The sequence below is a fragment of the Bos indicus x Bos taurus genome, chromosome 10 (assembly GCF_003369695.1).
Source record: "Bos indicus x Bos taurus breed Angus x Brahman F1 hybrid chromosome 10, Bos_hybrid_MaternalHap_v2.0, whole genome shotgun sequence".
In the NCBI taxonomy this organism is placed as follows: domain Eukaryota; kingdom Metazoa; phylum Chordata; class Mammalia; order Artiodactyla; family Bovidae; genus Bos; species Bos indicus x Bos taurus.
The window spans coordinates 75,234,354-75,249,658 of record NC_040085.1 but is presented as its reverse complement, the minus strand read 5'-3'; the positions used below and the strand labels follow the sequence as shown (position 1 = coordinate 75,249,658).

The window sequence follows — 15,305 nt, the reverse complement described above, 5'->3', positions numbered from 1 at the left end:
TCTGAGTTGATACACATGGAACACTTAGAACCCTGCCTGGTGCAGAGTAAGTGCTTTTTTAAGGACCAGCCATTACCACCATCAGACTTCCCTGGTGGCTCAGATGGTAAAGAATCTTCCTGCAATGCAGGAGACCTGAGTTCCATCTCTGGGTTGGGAAGGTCCCCTGGAGAAGGGAATGGCAATCCACTCCAGTCTTCTTGCCTGGAGAATTCCATGGACTGAGGAGCCTAGCGGGCTACAGTCCATGGGGTCGCAAAGAGTTGGACACAACTGAGTGCCTTTCACTTCACTTCCACTATCACCATCACTTCAAAGCTGGACCACTCGTCTCTCCACCCCCTTGCAGTTATGGCAGTGTTGCCTGGGCAGATCCTACTGAAGACGGGTGTTCTGAGCTTGAGACTGGGTGTTGGGCACAGATACCCCTCGAATGCTTTTCCACATGACACTGTGTGTAAACACATCTTGACCATTTCCCAGGGGGACAAAACTAAGGGTGGCCTGAATTTTTATCCCGAAGTACCCGGTACATCTTTCTACTCATACCCTTACTACCTGTTGAGTACTGTTGACCTCTCCTACCTGGCAGTGACCTCTTTTCACCTCCTGCTCTTTCAGCTCTAGGTCTCCAGTACTTCCTCTCCCCCTCAGAGAATGGTGTTGCTGTTCACCTCGCTGCTCAAACTACCTTATTCCCCACAGAACCAACAACTTCTTACATGGTCTCTCTCTTATGTATGTTTTTATCCCCGTAAATTCATTCTTCTTAAGAGACAGAGATAGCTTCCGAAAACAAAGTGGAGCTAAGTCATTCTATTGATTAAAACCACGAGGGCACTTCCTGTTGTCCTCAGGAAGAAGTGAAACGTCCCAGCGTGGCTGGCAAGGGTTTCCGACCATTAGCCTCTGTCTGCCTCCTTCAGCGGTCCCTGAGCCCTCTGCCCTCAGCCCCCTGCAGCGGCCCTAGACCCCTTTTGGTTTCTCAAACTCCAAGTGCTTTTCTGTTGCCCACGCAGACGCTGGGTCCTGCCCCTCAGTCTCACCGTTCTAGCTTCCCTCTTCTCAGTTACATGGCCTTTCAACCATAAGGTATTCCTGACTGTCCCCTCAACATAACTTCTGTCACCACGGCCATCACTGGCTGCTGCTCTGTCTTCCTTCCTGACAGGAATTCCACGCAGGCCCCCAACTCACCATGTGGCTCACTGCTGAACCGCAGCCTGAGCACAGTGGTTGGCACGCTGAGGGGACTGACGTGCTTTCACTTGGGTTTGTGGTCCCTCCTCCTCGTTCCACACACCACCTCCCTGTCCCGTCTCCTCTTATCAGGCATCTCTTCCCCTCAGAGCTGGTGTTTTCATGCCCTTCATGAGTTCCTGCCCCTGGGAGGGTTTCTGCAAAAACTTTCTGGAAGGATCACATCTCTCACAACTGCCTTCAAAAGAACTTTTTTTTTATTATTATTATTTAGAAATGCAGTTATATACAGAGAACAATTAAAATTAAATTAAACTTTGTACAAATATTAAAATACTATCTTCACACCCACTGCAATGTACAGGATACCAAAAAATATATATATAAAATAAAATAAAGCAAACCCAAACTGATTGGGTGACATCCTGCACAGTCAATGATGCGCGTGTCATGTGAAACTGTTGCTGAGGTTCCATAGTGGCGTGATGAGCCGCCAGGCCACCCTCAACCCTCTCTTCTCCCTGCATGATGGTCCAAGTGCTTTGCCCAGGCACATCCCCCAGCTCCTAGCACAGGGCTCAACCTTGGGGTTCTTGTTCAAAATTCTACTAGATTTTCAACTGGCGGTTAAGAGGAGTTGCTTCCCAGGAAAGCTGAGCCTGCCCTTCACTCTCTGGGGAACTGGCTACTCTACCACTCGGTCTACAAACCTGCCACACAAAATCCTCTCCGAGCCCCTCACCGGACTCCAGTAACAACAGGCCTTGTGCTGAAGGCCAGGAGCCCCGGCAGGCTTCAGGGAAGCTCCTGGACTCTGTCCTCAGCAAGCACATCTGGAATGAAGCTGTCAAGCCTGTGTCCTTTCCCTTCTGGGCCCTATATTTTCAAGGAGAGGGGGGGAAATAACAAACAGGCAAGGATCTAGAAATGTCTGCAGCATTTTTCATTCTCTATGTAGCGATGCTCCCTGGGAATGGAAGTGACAGTTATATGGGAAGCAGTGGTTTGAGCTCCACAGGGGTGGGGAGGGGAAAGGTCAAGTGCTAGGGCTCCTGTGCCACCACTGACTTAGCAGGAAAAGTATACCTTTGTCTGGCCATCAGCTTCTCCATGAAGCTTCACGGCTGGCAGGAAGAATGGGGATGAGACAGGAGTTAAGTTCTGTTTGCAAATGGAGTGTTGGGAGGATGTACGTTGAAATGCCTTATAAAACCAGAAGAACTCACAAAGTGGCCAGGACTTGGCCCATTTCACAGTTCACACCCAGTGAAATGGGAACACAGCACACAAAACTCAAAAATGGCAAAAGATAGAGCCTACCTGCTGAACTAAGGCATTGAAAATGTTAGAAAATTTAAGTGATTTTTCACCATATACTGGCCCTTGAAAGTCACTGGAATGTGACTGCAAGTTGCCAAGATATAAAACCTACATTGAGTCAGCCCGTGTACGCAAATAAAAAGAAAAAAACGCTTCTTAAAAGTCCTTTGGTGCCAACTGTTCTCCTGTACAAGTCCTCTGCTGGGTTCCCCTAGAGGTGAGCCCAGGGAAGCCAAACCAGGGCAGCTTTCCCCACTGCTCCAGGCCCCTCTGGTGGCCCCCAACACCACCTTGTCTCTCAGCCAGCCCCCACCCCAAGGCCACCGTGGAGGCCCTGATCCTTCACATCTGAAACAAGGGCCAGAAGCTCTAGAAACAGCAGTTCATGGCTGATTTGGGAGACGAGAACTAATTGCGGGAAGCCATCACGGCGGGTAAGCAGGGAGGTGAGGCTGGCCCGGTACCCACATGCCAGGGGCCTCCAGGAGGCAGGCTTCATCAAAGCCAGGGACAGGGGAGCAGGGGAGGGGAGCCTCCCAACTTTTCTCTCCTCCCTCCCAGGTGGCAAGTCTGGGCTTGTGATCCCCGCAGGGTGGGCGGGCAAGGTGAAAGAAGGGTTCAGAAGGCAGGCTTTTTCATTTTTTTCAAGCGGCAGGCGGATCATCTCTGTGGCTGGATAAACCGCAAACAAAAAGTGCAATCTCATGGGGAAAACCCCCAGAGTATTTATATAAAAAAAGGGTAAGAGCCCCGTTTAAAAAAATATTCTAGACGCGAGTTCAGGTGCTGGAAGATGGGGAAACGAAAGCTACGGGCTCAGCAGTGAGACTCTGCAGGCACCCCCAGCCCATCCCCCTACCGGGCCTTGCTCCCTTCCGGAGGAAGACAAGGGTACCACGGGCGGAGCAGAACCTGTGCGGGCTGAAGTGACTGGGGTCGTGGGGACCCTGCCCTCCAGATGGGCCCCGGGCCAGCCACAGCTGGTAGGCGCATCTCTGGACACGGCCTCTTTGGAGGCCAAGGGCAGGCCTACTCTGTTCTGCACTTTCCCTTAGGCACCTCCTCCTTGCGGGCCAGGGCTGTGGGCACCAGGTGGGAAGGAGAGAGAGAAACGCTCGGCAGGCATTGCCCTTACCTGAGAGGAAGGAAGACTACAGGGGTGAGAGGCCAGGATAAGCGGGAATAAAGTGCGAGTGTTGAGCAAGGGGGTGGGAGGCTGAGAGAAGGCCACCGGAGCTACCCTGGTAGGTCAGGAACTGAAAACGCCCCAGGCTCGAGTATTTTCAGGCTCAGCGGGGAGCAGAGGGGCAGCGCTTCAGGAACAAAAGCAACAACAAGCACTCCCTAATGCCACATCTCATGAAGAGGCAGCAGCCCGCTGAGGGAGCAGCCCCAGCGAGGGCCCTGGCCACTCCTTCCACACCAGGGCCCTGGAGCCAGGCTGCTCCCAAACCGTCCCCACCAGCAAGCGCACGCAGCGCGTGGGGGTGTGTGCTGATGTCTCCAGGGGTGTCGTCTGTCAGCTGTGACGAGTGGAAGGCAGCAGGGGAGGGCGGGAGGAGGAGGAGAAGCAGCAGCGAGCAAGCGGCAGCATGCTTCCCGGGCACAGTTACTAAGGCACGTGACTGCGGTGACGAGGACCCTCAGGACTGGGCCGGAGCTGCCTGCAGCCGTCTGGGGGCTCGGTCGGTGCCCCGCAGGCCCCCTTCCATCACCACGAACCCAGGACGAGGCCACTGGCCCCCAACTGCCAGTGACCAGTGGGGCATCCCACGGCATCTCAGAACTCTCAAGTCCCATGGGGGACGCCGCTGGCCCTGGCCAGCAAGGAAGCCAGGGCCACACGGCGTCACACCCAGGAGGCAGCAGGCACCTTCCCCTTAGGCTCCAGGGAAAGAGAAAAAAAAAAAAAAAACAAGGCCAGGAAGGCCAGATGCTGGAAGCAGGAAGTGAGGACTTGCATATTAGGAAGACAAATCATTAACAGCCACCTTCCTTCCCTCCCTTGGGATCTTCTGGACGCTTCTCAGAAACTCACCAGGGCCAGGAGCCGCCACCTCTGAGCTAGACAGCTGGAGTGAGGATGGCTGCGGGGTGACTTTTCACAGCCTCCGTCCTCAGTCGAGGCAGTGCACCACTGCTGTCAGCCAATGGCAGGCCCAGGGCCCCACACTCTGGCCCCACCTGAAGCCACTTTGGGATCTGCTCCTGCTAAGGGCAGTGGTGCCAGTCTCCAAAGCAAATGGGCCAGACCCAGGCCTGGCCCCCCTGGGGGAGCAGCAGCGCAGCCGTGAAGGCTTGTAGGACAGCAACCAGCCCGCGTGACAGGGAGACCGGACTGGGGGGAGGAAGGCACAAGTAAACACGGCGCGCTCGGGCCACGGGAGCCGGGGGGCTGCCACCCAGGAGCTGGCTGCAGGGGACTGGAGGGCTCCGGGGAGGGAAGGGGTCAACCCACACGTTCAGATAACGTCCCCGACACAGGTGGAAAAGCTGGGGCGCACAGGGAGCCAGCTCCTCCAGACGTCCAGCAGGCAGATGGCGAGATTCTTCCTGGAGTTTCCAGCAAAGTGGGCCTGTGGGCCCTCAGAGGTGCGGAGATACAGACACACAGGTGGGCAGCTCAGGTCTCCGGGCAGGGCGGCTGGAGGACGTGGTGCTCAAACCCACAGGGAGAGGAGGAAGGGCAGAGAGGAGAGAAGCCCGTGGCAGCCCTCATGCTTCTTTCAACAGTGGGATATCTGCGGGCGGAGGAAGACGGAAAGCAGAGTGGTTACCCGTGTGGGTGACGGCAGCGCAGCTCACCCCACTGCGGGGGCCCCTCGCACACTCCTAGCTAGTCTACACCCCTCACCCCTTCTCCAGGCCTTCCTGCTCATCTCTCCGTCTGTCTGTGTGAGAAAACCTGAACAGCCAGTCCAGTATTCAAACCCTTTCTGGCCCTGCCCCCCGCACCCTCCTCCGCTTGGATGCTGATGGTTCAGTTGCTTCTCTTTCTACCCTTATTCTCATCTTATGAGGCTACTGAGCCCTGGTAAGTCTCACCTCCTTCTGAAAGCCATCCTTCAGCTGTGTGATTCTGAGTAAATCAATCCCCTTCTCTGGGTCTCAAGTCATCTCACACGTCACCTGGGCTAGACTGATACCTGAAGGGCCTGGCTTCCTGCACAACTGTCTGCCCCAGATAACTTGGGCTTAACCTGCAACCAACTCAATAACCTCTGTGTCTGGTTTTGCACACCCCTCATTCTGACATACCTAATTCAACTGACATGAATTTGAGCAAACTCTGGGAGATATGGAAGACAGAGGACTCTGGCGTGCTGTAGTCCATGGGGTGGCAAAGTGTCGGACACGACAGCAACCGAACAACAATATTCTGACATGGACCCTACCATTTGGTTCCATTTTTTTCTCTAACTCTCAGGTATATGCTCCATCTTCCCAACTGACTGACAGTCCATGCATGCAGACAGCATGTTTTGTGGTTCTTTCCATCGCACCTGAAACCTAATCCAACACCAGGCACAAGATGGGCTCTGTCTGAATAATGCTTGTTCAACACGTGGAACAAAGCCAGGGACAAGGAGAAGGGAGAAGAGCTGGCACCCCAGGGCTCTTTATGAAGGACAGGGGCTGAGGTCTACGTCAGTACACGCAGACACACAGCATGTACAGCTGGCTGCCCTGGGGCCACTGGCTTCCAACTTTAAATCTGGCCCAAAGATTTAATGGCCCCTTCCTAGCTCTACATCCCACCAAGATAATAGGAGGCATACTGGTGATACTCAGGAAACCCGAAACCTGATCTGCACTTAAAAATTTCCAACTTCTTGGCTTTCAGATATTCTAAACCTTAGACACTAACTGTGGCCAGGACTCGCAGGAAGGGGAGAGCTCTAAAGCACTTTTGGCAGAGGGGTCGGGGGGCAGTGGTGGGGGGGGAACGGGATTGGTAAGCATGGAAGTCCTGACTTTCTAAAGGGAAACATCTAGGTTTATTCTGCATCCTGAACCACAGTGGGATTTCATGTAAAGATGGTTTTTAAAGTGACAAGAGTCAATCCCAGTGTTTGATGCTCCAGGCTCCAGTAAAGGCAGAGGTGTCAGGAGGGAGCAATTTCATCCTCTGACGGCTTTACCACAAAGGCCCCGGAGTTACCTGGGAGGCAATATGGCACCATGGATTATGATACAGGCTTGGGAGCAGATCCATCTGGCTTCAAATCCCAATTCAGCCATTTACCAAGACTTACCCTCTTGGAGCCTCAGCTTCCCTATCTGTAAATTGGTGTTGGTTACAACACCTACTTCTCAGGATCACCGTGAGGTCTGACCTGAGGTAGTGCAAGAAAACCAAACAGCACAGGAGCTGACATGCTCCTGGTTAGAATGAAGCAGCAGAATGCTCTGGCAGAGATACAGGCTCCAGTTTTTCTAAGACCCCACGCCTCCTTGTCATTCCTGTCCTTTCAGGAACATAAGAATTATAACAAGAGGACAGGCCCCACTTCCACCTCCAACTGGCTGTCTACCCTTTGATTTAGTATTTCCCTGAGGCCATGAATAGTTTCAGAGACTCCAAACCTATTAAGACTCACAGACAATAGCAAAAAGTCTCCCAATACAGAGCCCAAAGGCCCACCTAGGGTAAAATCCTATTTTGTACGATAATCCCCTAGGTACTATCCTTCTTTGCCCCAGGCACACCAATGATTAGAAAGGCTCACTGCCCTCCCTCACTCCCAGCAAGGGCCCTGGGCACCGGCACAGACCACCTACCATCTGTGTAGTCCTCTGACGCGAGGCTCTGTATGTCACTGTTCTCTGAATCCGGGGCTTCTTTGTGTGCCGCTCGGCTGTTCCCTGAGCCGGCCACCCAGGAAGAGGTGGTTGCCTGGTGCACCATCACAGTCTCTGAGCCCCGAGAGCCCCAGGCTTCACACAGTCCAGACTGGCCCGGGGCCTCTTCCTCGCTGCCTGCAGAAGAACAGGCCCCCTGGTCCTGCGGGTGCGGCTCCCTCATCCCGCTCCTCCCGCTAGGCCCAGACCCTTCTGACAGCACAATCTGCACTCTGGGGTCTGCTGGCGGCACACAGTGACCAGAACTGCCGTATACAGCCTCCTCATACGACGGGAGCGCAACCTGGACTCCGTCCACCATGATGGAGACCTGGTCCCCGGACACTCCCTGGTCACGCCTGCGTCCGGAGAAGCAAAGGACAAAGGAAGAATCAGAACATGCACACAAGTAGGCATCACAGTACCAACAATACCAACCGTTTCTGAGGGCTTACTATGTACCAGGCACGGCACTAGGGCTTTATACACTCACCCCACTGCATCCTCACCTGAGTCCCTCACCAAGAACGTGGATGAGGCTCCGAGGAGCTAAGCAACCTGCCCAGGCACACAGCTGGTAAGGGAAGAAACTAGGATGTGCACCCATTCCACCTGCTTCCAGAGACTATGTTACTAGCCTCTGGGTATACAGGCACCTGGCCCTCTGGTCCTGTGCAAAAACCAGGAAGCTCGAGACTCAGAAATAAAGCCACGGGCTCAGCACAGCTAAGCCAGGAAAGTGGAAGAGCGGTGGCTGCGTGTACTTGTGAACACACCTGCCTGTACACTTCCAGTGGGCACACGGTGTGGCACGTACACTCGTTGTTTAGTTGCTAAGTCGTCCCTGACCCTTTTGCGACCCTGTGGACTGGAGCCCACCAGTCTCCTCTGTCCATGGGATTTCCCAGGCAAGAACACTGGACTGGGTTGCCATTTCCCCTCCAGGATCTCCTCAACCCAGGAATTAAATCTGCGTCTCCTGCATTGGCAGGTGGATTCTTCACTGCTGAGCCACCAGGGAAGCAAATTACATCTCCATAAAGGTCCTTTTAAAAAGAGGAGAAGGAAAAGAAACACCGTGATCTTGAAATGGGACACTGGACTCGAAAACTGAAGGAAGAATTCTGTTCTTTTGACTCAAGTCACTTTACTTGCCTTTTATTTTTTTAATTTTGTAAACTTAAAAAAACCCTGTGGATTATAACACAAATATAACCACTGACATAGCAGAAATAAAACACAGAAAAATGTATACCTGATTTATTCCAAAGGTAATACTAGCGTATGGGCTTCCCTACTGGCTCAGCAGTAAAGAATCTGTTTGCAGTGTAGAAGATGCAGAGAAGCAGATTCGATCCCTAGGTCAGGAAGATCCCCTGGAGAGGGAAATGGTAAATCACTCCAATAATCTTGCCTGGAAAATCCCACGGACAGAGGAGCCTGGTGGTCCAGGAGGTCGCAAAGAGTCAGTCATGACTGAGCGACTAAACAATAATGCCAGTGTATAACCATGACCATTCCTATCACCTCACCACCAAAAGTAACCACTATCCTAACTTACATTAAAATCATTCCTTTGACTTTTATTTTAGTAACTTTAATGCCTAAGCATGAATTCTTCAACATTGTTTAGTTTTGAGGTTTTGTGACCTTTTATGAATGAGATAGAGATAATAAATGTGTGTGTCTGTGTGAGAATAGGCGTGTGTGGTTTTGTATTTTACTCGACATTATGTTTGGGAGATTCAGCCGTGCAAATACCTTTTTTCTGGATCACTTTTATACACAGGCTCCCACCCCAAACCAAATAAATCTGGGGATGGAGGCCCAGGTGCTGGCGCCTGTGTTTAGTTCCCCACTGGAGCCTCTCTGTGCATCCAGGAGTGGGGACCAGGGAGACAGGGCAGCGGCCTGCAAACACGAGCCTGCCCCAGAACCGCTTGGACTGCTGACGAAAGGCAGAGCCTCTCATTCTGTCAGTCTGGGTGGGGCCTGCAAATCTGCATTCCTAACAGGTTCCCAGGTGATGCTGCTGCTGCCGGGACCACATGTGAGAACCACTGACATAGCAGAAATAAAACGGCACTGGAGTGGGAGACTGGGGTTTAAGTCTCAGCTCTGTAGTCACCTAGAGCAGTGGCACCCAACCTTTTTGGCACCAGAAACTGATGTTGTGGAAGATAATTTTCCACAGACAGAGGTGTGTCAGGGGGTGGTTTGGGGAAGATTCAAGTGCATCACTTTTACTGTGCACCTTATCTCTAATCTAACACTGCCACTGACCTAACAGGAGCTACTGGTCTGTGGCCCAGAGGTGGGGGCTGGGGGGGGCTCCCCTGACCTAGAGGGATGACCCTCTCTGACTTTTACCTCTCTGAGCCTCAGTTTCCTAATCTGCAATGATCCTGTGAGGATTACGATGATGGATGTGAAGCAAAAGCACACTGCCTGGTACACCTGGAAGTTTAACACACGCAGGGCCCTCCCCTTTCCCTGGGCACACATGGACCAGCAGAGGCCAGCAAGCCCACCAGCACCCCTCTGCCAGTCCAGGGCCAGCCCCTAACAGTGACGCCTGCTGCCACCGCCACTGGGCTCACCGGCTGTGATGGAAAGACTTCAGCTTTGGCTGCAGCAGCACAAACAGCACCACGAGGAGGAGAATGAGCGCCACGGAGCTGGCAGTGGAAGCCACGATGGACAGCGTGGGGACCCCGAGCGAAGTGTGGATATCTTTGTCTATGGAAACAAGCCATCATCACCAGTGTTTTGTACCCAGACACATGGAACGCGAGCCTCATGGCTGACCTTCAAAGGCCCCCTGCATGGTGCCCCAGTGAGACGTGCTAGGTATGGCCAGGGTCGCTTTTGGAGCAACAGTGCAGAGCCAAATGGCTTTTATGTCAAGGAAAACGGACATTTCCCTATTCTGTTCCTGAAACTAAAATTCCCTTCACCTTGGACTGCTGAGGACCATCTAACACCTAAATTCACTTAACCCTAGAGATCTTACCTTTATAAACCCAAGCTGATCCTGTCCTCAACAGCAGGTTCAAAGACATGAACCATTCAAATGCACACATCTTTCCACCATCTAAAGTTCCGCCCATGTGGCAGCAAACTTTATAAAAACAGGGCTGTAATAACCCTCTGTTCTAAGGTCCTGCATCTTTAGCTGTATATCTAAGGCCGGTCCCCACCCTTCTCCAGAGTGTCACAGTCCTGAAACTGGAGTGAAAAGCCCAGAGATGGCTGCATGTCACACACTTTCCTCAGGAGGCTGGACCTCATGTCATGTACGACAGGAGGAGGCTGAGGGTGAGCGTGCTCCTGTCCAGCTGGACTGCAGCTCCGTAACAAAACAGCGCCCTTCCATTCAGGGAAAAAAAATATACCACAGACACTACAGAAGGTGCCCGCATTGTGCCCCTGTGTTAGCAGAACACAGCCAGAGGTCACCAGCCCTGGGCTAGAGCATCAAGGGACTTTGCATCGCACAGCAGACGCCTCAGTGGCTCAGCTGAAACGCCGCGGGACACGCATCAGCAATCCAAATGTCTAACCGAGACGTGAACCCCAGAGGAGGGGAGGCTGCAGGGTGCCAGAGGGACCACACTGCCCCCCATAGCACAGGGCCCTCTGGAGCGAGTGCGTGCCACTGCCTGGGAGCCCGAAGGGAAGCAGGAGCCCAGCAGCAAGTACCCCACTCTCGCTTGCCAAACTGACCCTCGTTGAGACGGCAGCTGATCTCCATGGCTGGTTTCCACTCGCCATTCTTACACGTCAGGTATTTGTAGTCACCCTTCAACATGTAGCCTTCGGCACACAGGTACTCAATGACGCTGCCGGAGTTCAGGGGGTCTCTGCAGGGCCGGGGGTGGCAGATGTAGCCACCATTCTCTGGCTCCGGTGGCAGGGAACACACTGCAGAGATGGAGAGAGAGGAGGTACCTTGATGAGGTTTTCCAGCGGGAGTGCCGTTGGCAACACGGAGAAGGGCAGTGCTGAAGGCCTCGGTAGGAAACACCTCAGGAGCAGAGCGCCAGACCCTTGGAAAGGCTGCTGCCGGAACACTGGAAGATCAGGTTGCCAAAGACAGAAGGAGGCGCCCTGGCAACAGGGGAAGCCGGGCTGCCAACACCACGCCCCCACCCCTCCCCTCCCCCTCCCTACTGCCTGCAGAGAACCGCATCCTTCACTCAACAGTAGTCTGACCAAGCTAGATTCACAGAGACCTAGTGTGTAATACAGTTTTAATAAAACCTACTGGAACACAATGAAACCAAGTGACAGGTGGTAAAACACCAGTAACCTGCAAGGGGGAAATGTTAGCTTTGTTTCCAGATCAGGATCAGAAAGGACTCCTCTGTGTGATAAAATGTGCCTTCTTGGCTTCTGATGCGTTTCCTGGGAGGCTTCCCAAGCCCCCGGCACCATGCATTCCCTGAACTGCGTGGTCACTGGCATCACTCAACTCCATCCTACAGTGAAGCCTGTATTTTTCATTGAGGTAGGTCTGCTCAGTTTTAAAATCTCTGTGGAGTAGTCATCATGCCTCCCCTTTGACGATGAGGACACTGGTCCACAAAAGTTAAATGACTTTGAGCCAAGTGTAAGGCAGAGAGAGTCAAGGGCAGACCGGGGAACAGAGCTGGGTCTCCTGATTCAAAACCTGCTCTTCCCACCAGCAGACACTGCTTCCACTCCAGGAGTGAGCGGGCCTTTAAGAACTGTGTATGTCAAGGTTACCTCCCTCTGAACAAGGAAAATGGCAAACGGTACCTAAGTGCTGGGGGAACTGGGATGGAGACAAGCTGTGGTAACAAGCTCCCTGGAGCGGCCCAGGGAGAAGGCGGCCTCCAATTCCAAGGCCTGGGGAGGACGTGAAGCGCCTGGATGGACACTGCAGAACCCAAGTCCCCAGGCAATAGATCAAGGGGTGTGCCTCGCAAAAACAGGAAGGGGACAACAGGTTCCCTCAGGGATCACTGTTTGGAAGAAGATATGCTGGCAGATGGCCAGGCACCCACAAACTTCAGCTTACCCCAAGCCTTACTAATGCAGGAAAGATGAAAGTCTCCAAAGGACTTTAGATTTTGCTGACAGATACCCTGTCCCCATCAAGATATCACCAGGACATCAATATGAAAATAAGACCTGCTGGGTTTCTGTTTTTCACTTCCTCTAATAGACCGAGTTTCTGACTGTCTGAGATAAGGTACTCTCCCTTCATGGGAATGCCCACCACTCTCACCAAATAAATACCACTTCCCTTCAGCCTGCAAACTGCTCTTATGTAAGATGACTGCCAACCAGGAGAGGCGGGGATATGAAGTAAAAAAAGAGATGATGGTTCCCTGCCCTCAGGCTACTTATCATTGAGATTCAGAGAAAAGACTCCATTACTTAACCTATTAAAATAATGAGGTAGGTCCACAGGTATCAGAGAAGTCTGAACGTCCTCTCTGAAACTAGTATATGAGCCCAAATAAGCCCACTCAGCGCCCTCTAAGGACACACCATCATCTCTAGACTCTTCCCATGCCACCCAGCTCGCCCAAAGGCTGGAACAGGAGGCAGACACAGGCATCACACCTCTCCTGGTGCCTCTCTAAACTCTGGCCAAGGTGCTCAAAGAGCTGGCCAGCTGGATTGCCAAAGGAAGCTCAGCAAACCACTTTACCTTGTACACTCTCCCTCTTTTGTTCAGGGCAACAAGCCTGCCAGAGATCGCCTGGCTCTCTCCAGATTGTGTCTAATTGGTTCATTTCCTCAGTGTAATTAATGGTGAGCATCTGACAGCAGCTCCCAAAAGCAGGCAGGACTCACACAGGTCCAGTGTGCGGGGGAGGACAGTCCCAGGGGAAGGACTGCTGATTCTCAAGTCATTCCGGCTCTGCTGGGCACTTCTGCCCAAAAAGCCCACATCGTCACGGAACCCCTGAGAGGACCCTGGACATCACCTGGCACTCACTGCATCAGTACCAAAAGTGAGGTCTACAAAGACGCTACGTACAATTCATTCCGGTTCACTAATATTTACTGATGACTGGGCAGGGATCACTGTGCTCTGCTCTGAAAAAGGATAAAAAGATACACACTGCAGGCGCATGTGTGCTCAGCTGCTCAGTCCTATCTGTCTTCTGTGACCCCACGGACTGTAGCCCACCTGGCTCCTCTGTCCATGGGATTCTCCAGGTGAGAATACTGGAATGGGTTGCCATGCCCTCCTCCAGAGGATCTTCCCAACCCAGGGATCAAGCCTGCATCTCCAGCACTGCAGGCAGATTCTTTACCACTGAGCCATCAGGGAAGCCCAAGCACTCCGGGTACTTGTAGCCAAACAGGGGTATGACAAATAAGTCCACATGTGTATTTTAAAAGCTTCTTTCTTCATGGCTTCTGAGTTTTATGTCGTGACACATTTTGGAGAGTATGTTTAGGAAACTCTTCTAAACATACTCTCCAATATTTTCTTCTCAAGTTTTACAGATTGGTTCTTTGTTATGTAAATAACACCTTCGGAGGGGTAAAAAAAAAATTATAGGAAATATATACCTAGAAAAAAATTCAAAAAGTAGGAGGGTGAACACAGAAAAGTAAGCCCTCTTTCCCAGTCACTCAGTGCTTCTTCCCAGAGATACTCCACACAGATTTTACCCTATACATGTCAAAGAATGAGATTAGTGCTGCAAGAGGGGGAGTTCAGAGCAGGAGAGATCAACCTTGTGTGGGGAAGGGCCAGGAATGGCTACTGGAGGAAGCGGCATTTTCAATGGGGCTTGATTTCAGCGGGAAAGGAGGTGGCGGTTTGAATCGAATGCTCCAAAGCAGCAAAGTGTAGATTAAGCCCAGAGAACATCAGGTAGCCTAGGTTAGCTTGACTGCATGAGAAAATTTGTCCAAATAAATAAATAAATAAAATAATGGTAACAGTAGTAGTAGAAGTAATAATATTGTGAAGAAACCATTTTGCAGAGGGGCCCTGGCTGCAATAGGAGGTGTTCATACCATATTCAATGGGTGAAATCACAAGAAGAGCTGACTTTGATGTAAGTCAAAGAGAGGAGGAAAAAACCTTTGGAGAAGGTCAGCAGTAGAGCCACCCTTGCATGGGGAAATAAACTGGATTAAAACATTGTATGAGGACCATACAAAAGAGACAAACTAGGGTAGAACAGCCTCAGCATCATGAAGGGACCGCCCCAAGTCCAAGGAAGAAATAAGGAGGTCTCAGAAGGAAAAATCAGAAAAAGGCAGGATTGTTTTAAGATGCCAAGAACATAAGGAAAAAAATACAGCCCTCTTGCCCAATCAGAAAGCAGAGTGGGAGCGCCTTGGCAGGGAGCAGGCGTTGGGAGAGGGTCTCAGGGACGCCTGGGCGTCAAAGGACTGGGAAGAACATGAGGAGGATCAAATAAATCACTCGGTGGCTTCCGGGAGCCACTGTTCTGGGCAAGAGGTTGACTTAATCTGTGCATCAGGCTTGCTCTCTCTGACAACCCCAGGTCCGCAGAGGGAGTTTCAAGATCTGTTCTTAGCCCCAAGAAGACAATGAACTCATCTGATTTGGCAAAGCTGCATAATTTTAAAAAGAAGAGGGAGAAAGCCAGAAGATAGAAATTTTACAGAAAAAAAAAAAAATCAATTAGCTCTCTTTAGCTTCCTTCTCTGCTTCCCATTATCTCTTACAGCCACTTTTTTTGGCCTCCCATGAGCACAGGAATCAGCAAGGTAATTCTTCAGGGTGCCTGTGGAGTGCCCAGGGCACAGCTATCATGAAGCAGGAGACACAGACCAGATGGGGAGGCAGCAGACGGAGAGGAGGCAGAATGATCTGGCTGGTACTCCCATCCCTGAGCCTAAACCAAGAGCAGAAACCAATAAGAGCCCCCAATCAGCCCTCAGATAATGTGATTTTCTTCTGCTGTTCTGGGGACCAG

General features: G+C 51.9%; 1 protein-coding gene across 4 annotated transcripts in view; it reads right to left on the bottom strand.

Moving 5' to 3' along the window:
* Window positions 1-1,435: 1,435 nt before the first annotated feature.
* SUSD6 (sushi domain containing 6) overlaps window positions 1,436-15,305 on the bottom strand; it is a 95,081-nt gene continuing 81,211 nt past the window's right edge. For all 4 annotated transcript variants that reach the window (XM_027552269.1, XM_027552268.1, XM_027552270.1 and 1 more), the window contains 4 exons: window positions 11,089-11,286; window positions 9,963-10,101; window positions 7,303-7,721; window positions 1,436-5,261 (listed from right to left, as the gene is read on the bottom strand). In XM_027552269.1, coding sequence (XP_027408070.1) covers window positions 5,236-5,261; window positions 7,303-7,721; window positions 9,963-10,101; window positions 11,089-11,286 — 782 coding nt within the window. In that variant the 3' untranslated portion in view covers window positions 1,436-5,235. The remainder of the gene's footprint in view (window positions 5,262-7,302; window positions 7,722-9,962; window positions 10,102-11,088; window positions 11,287-15,305) is intronic.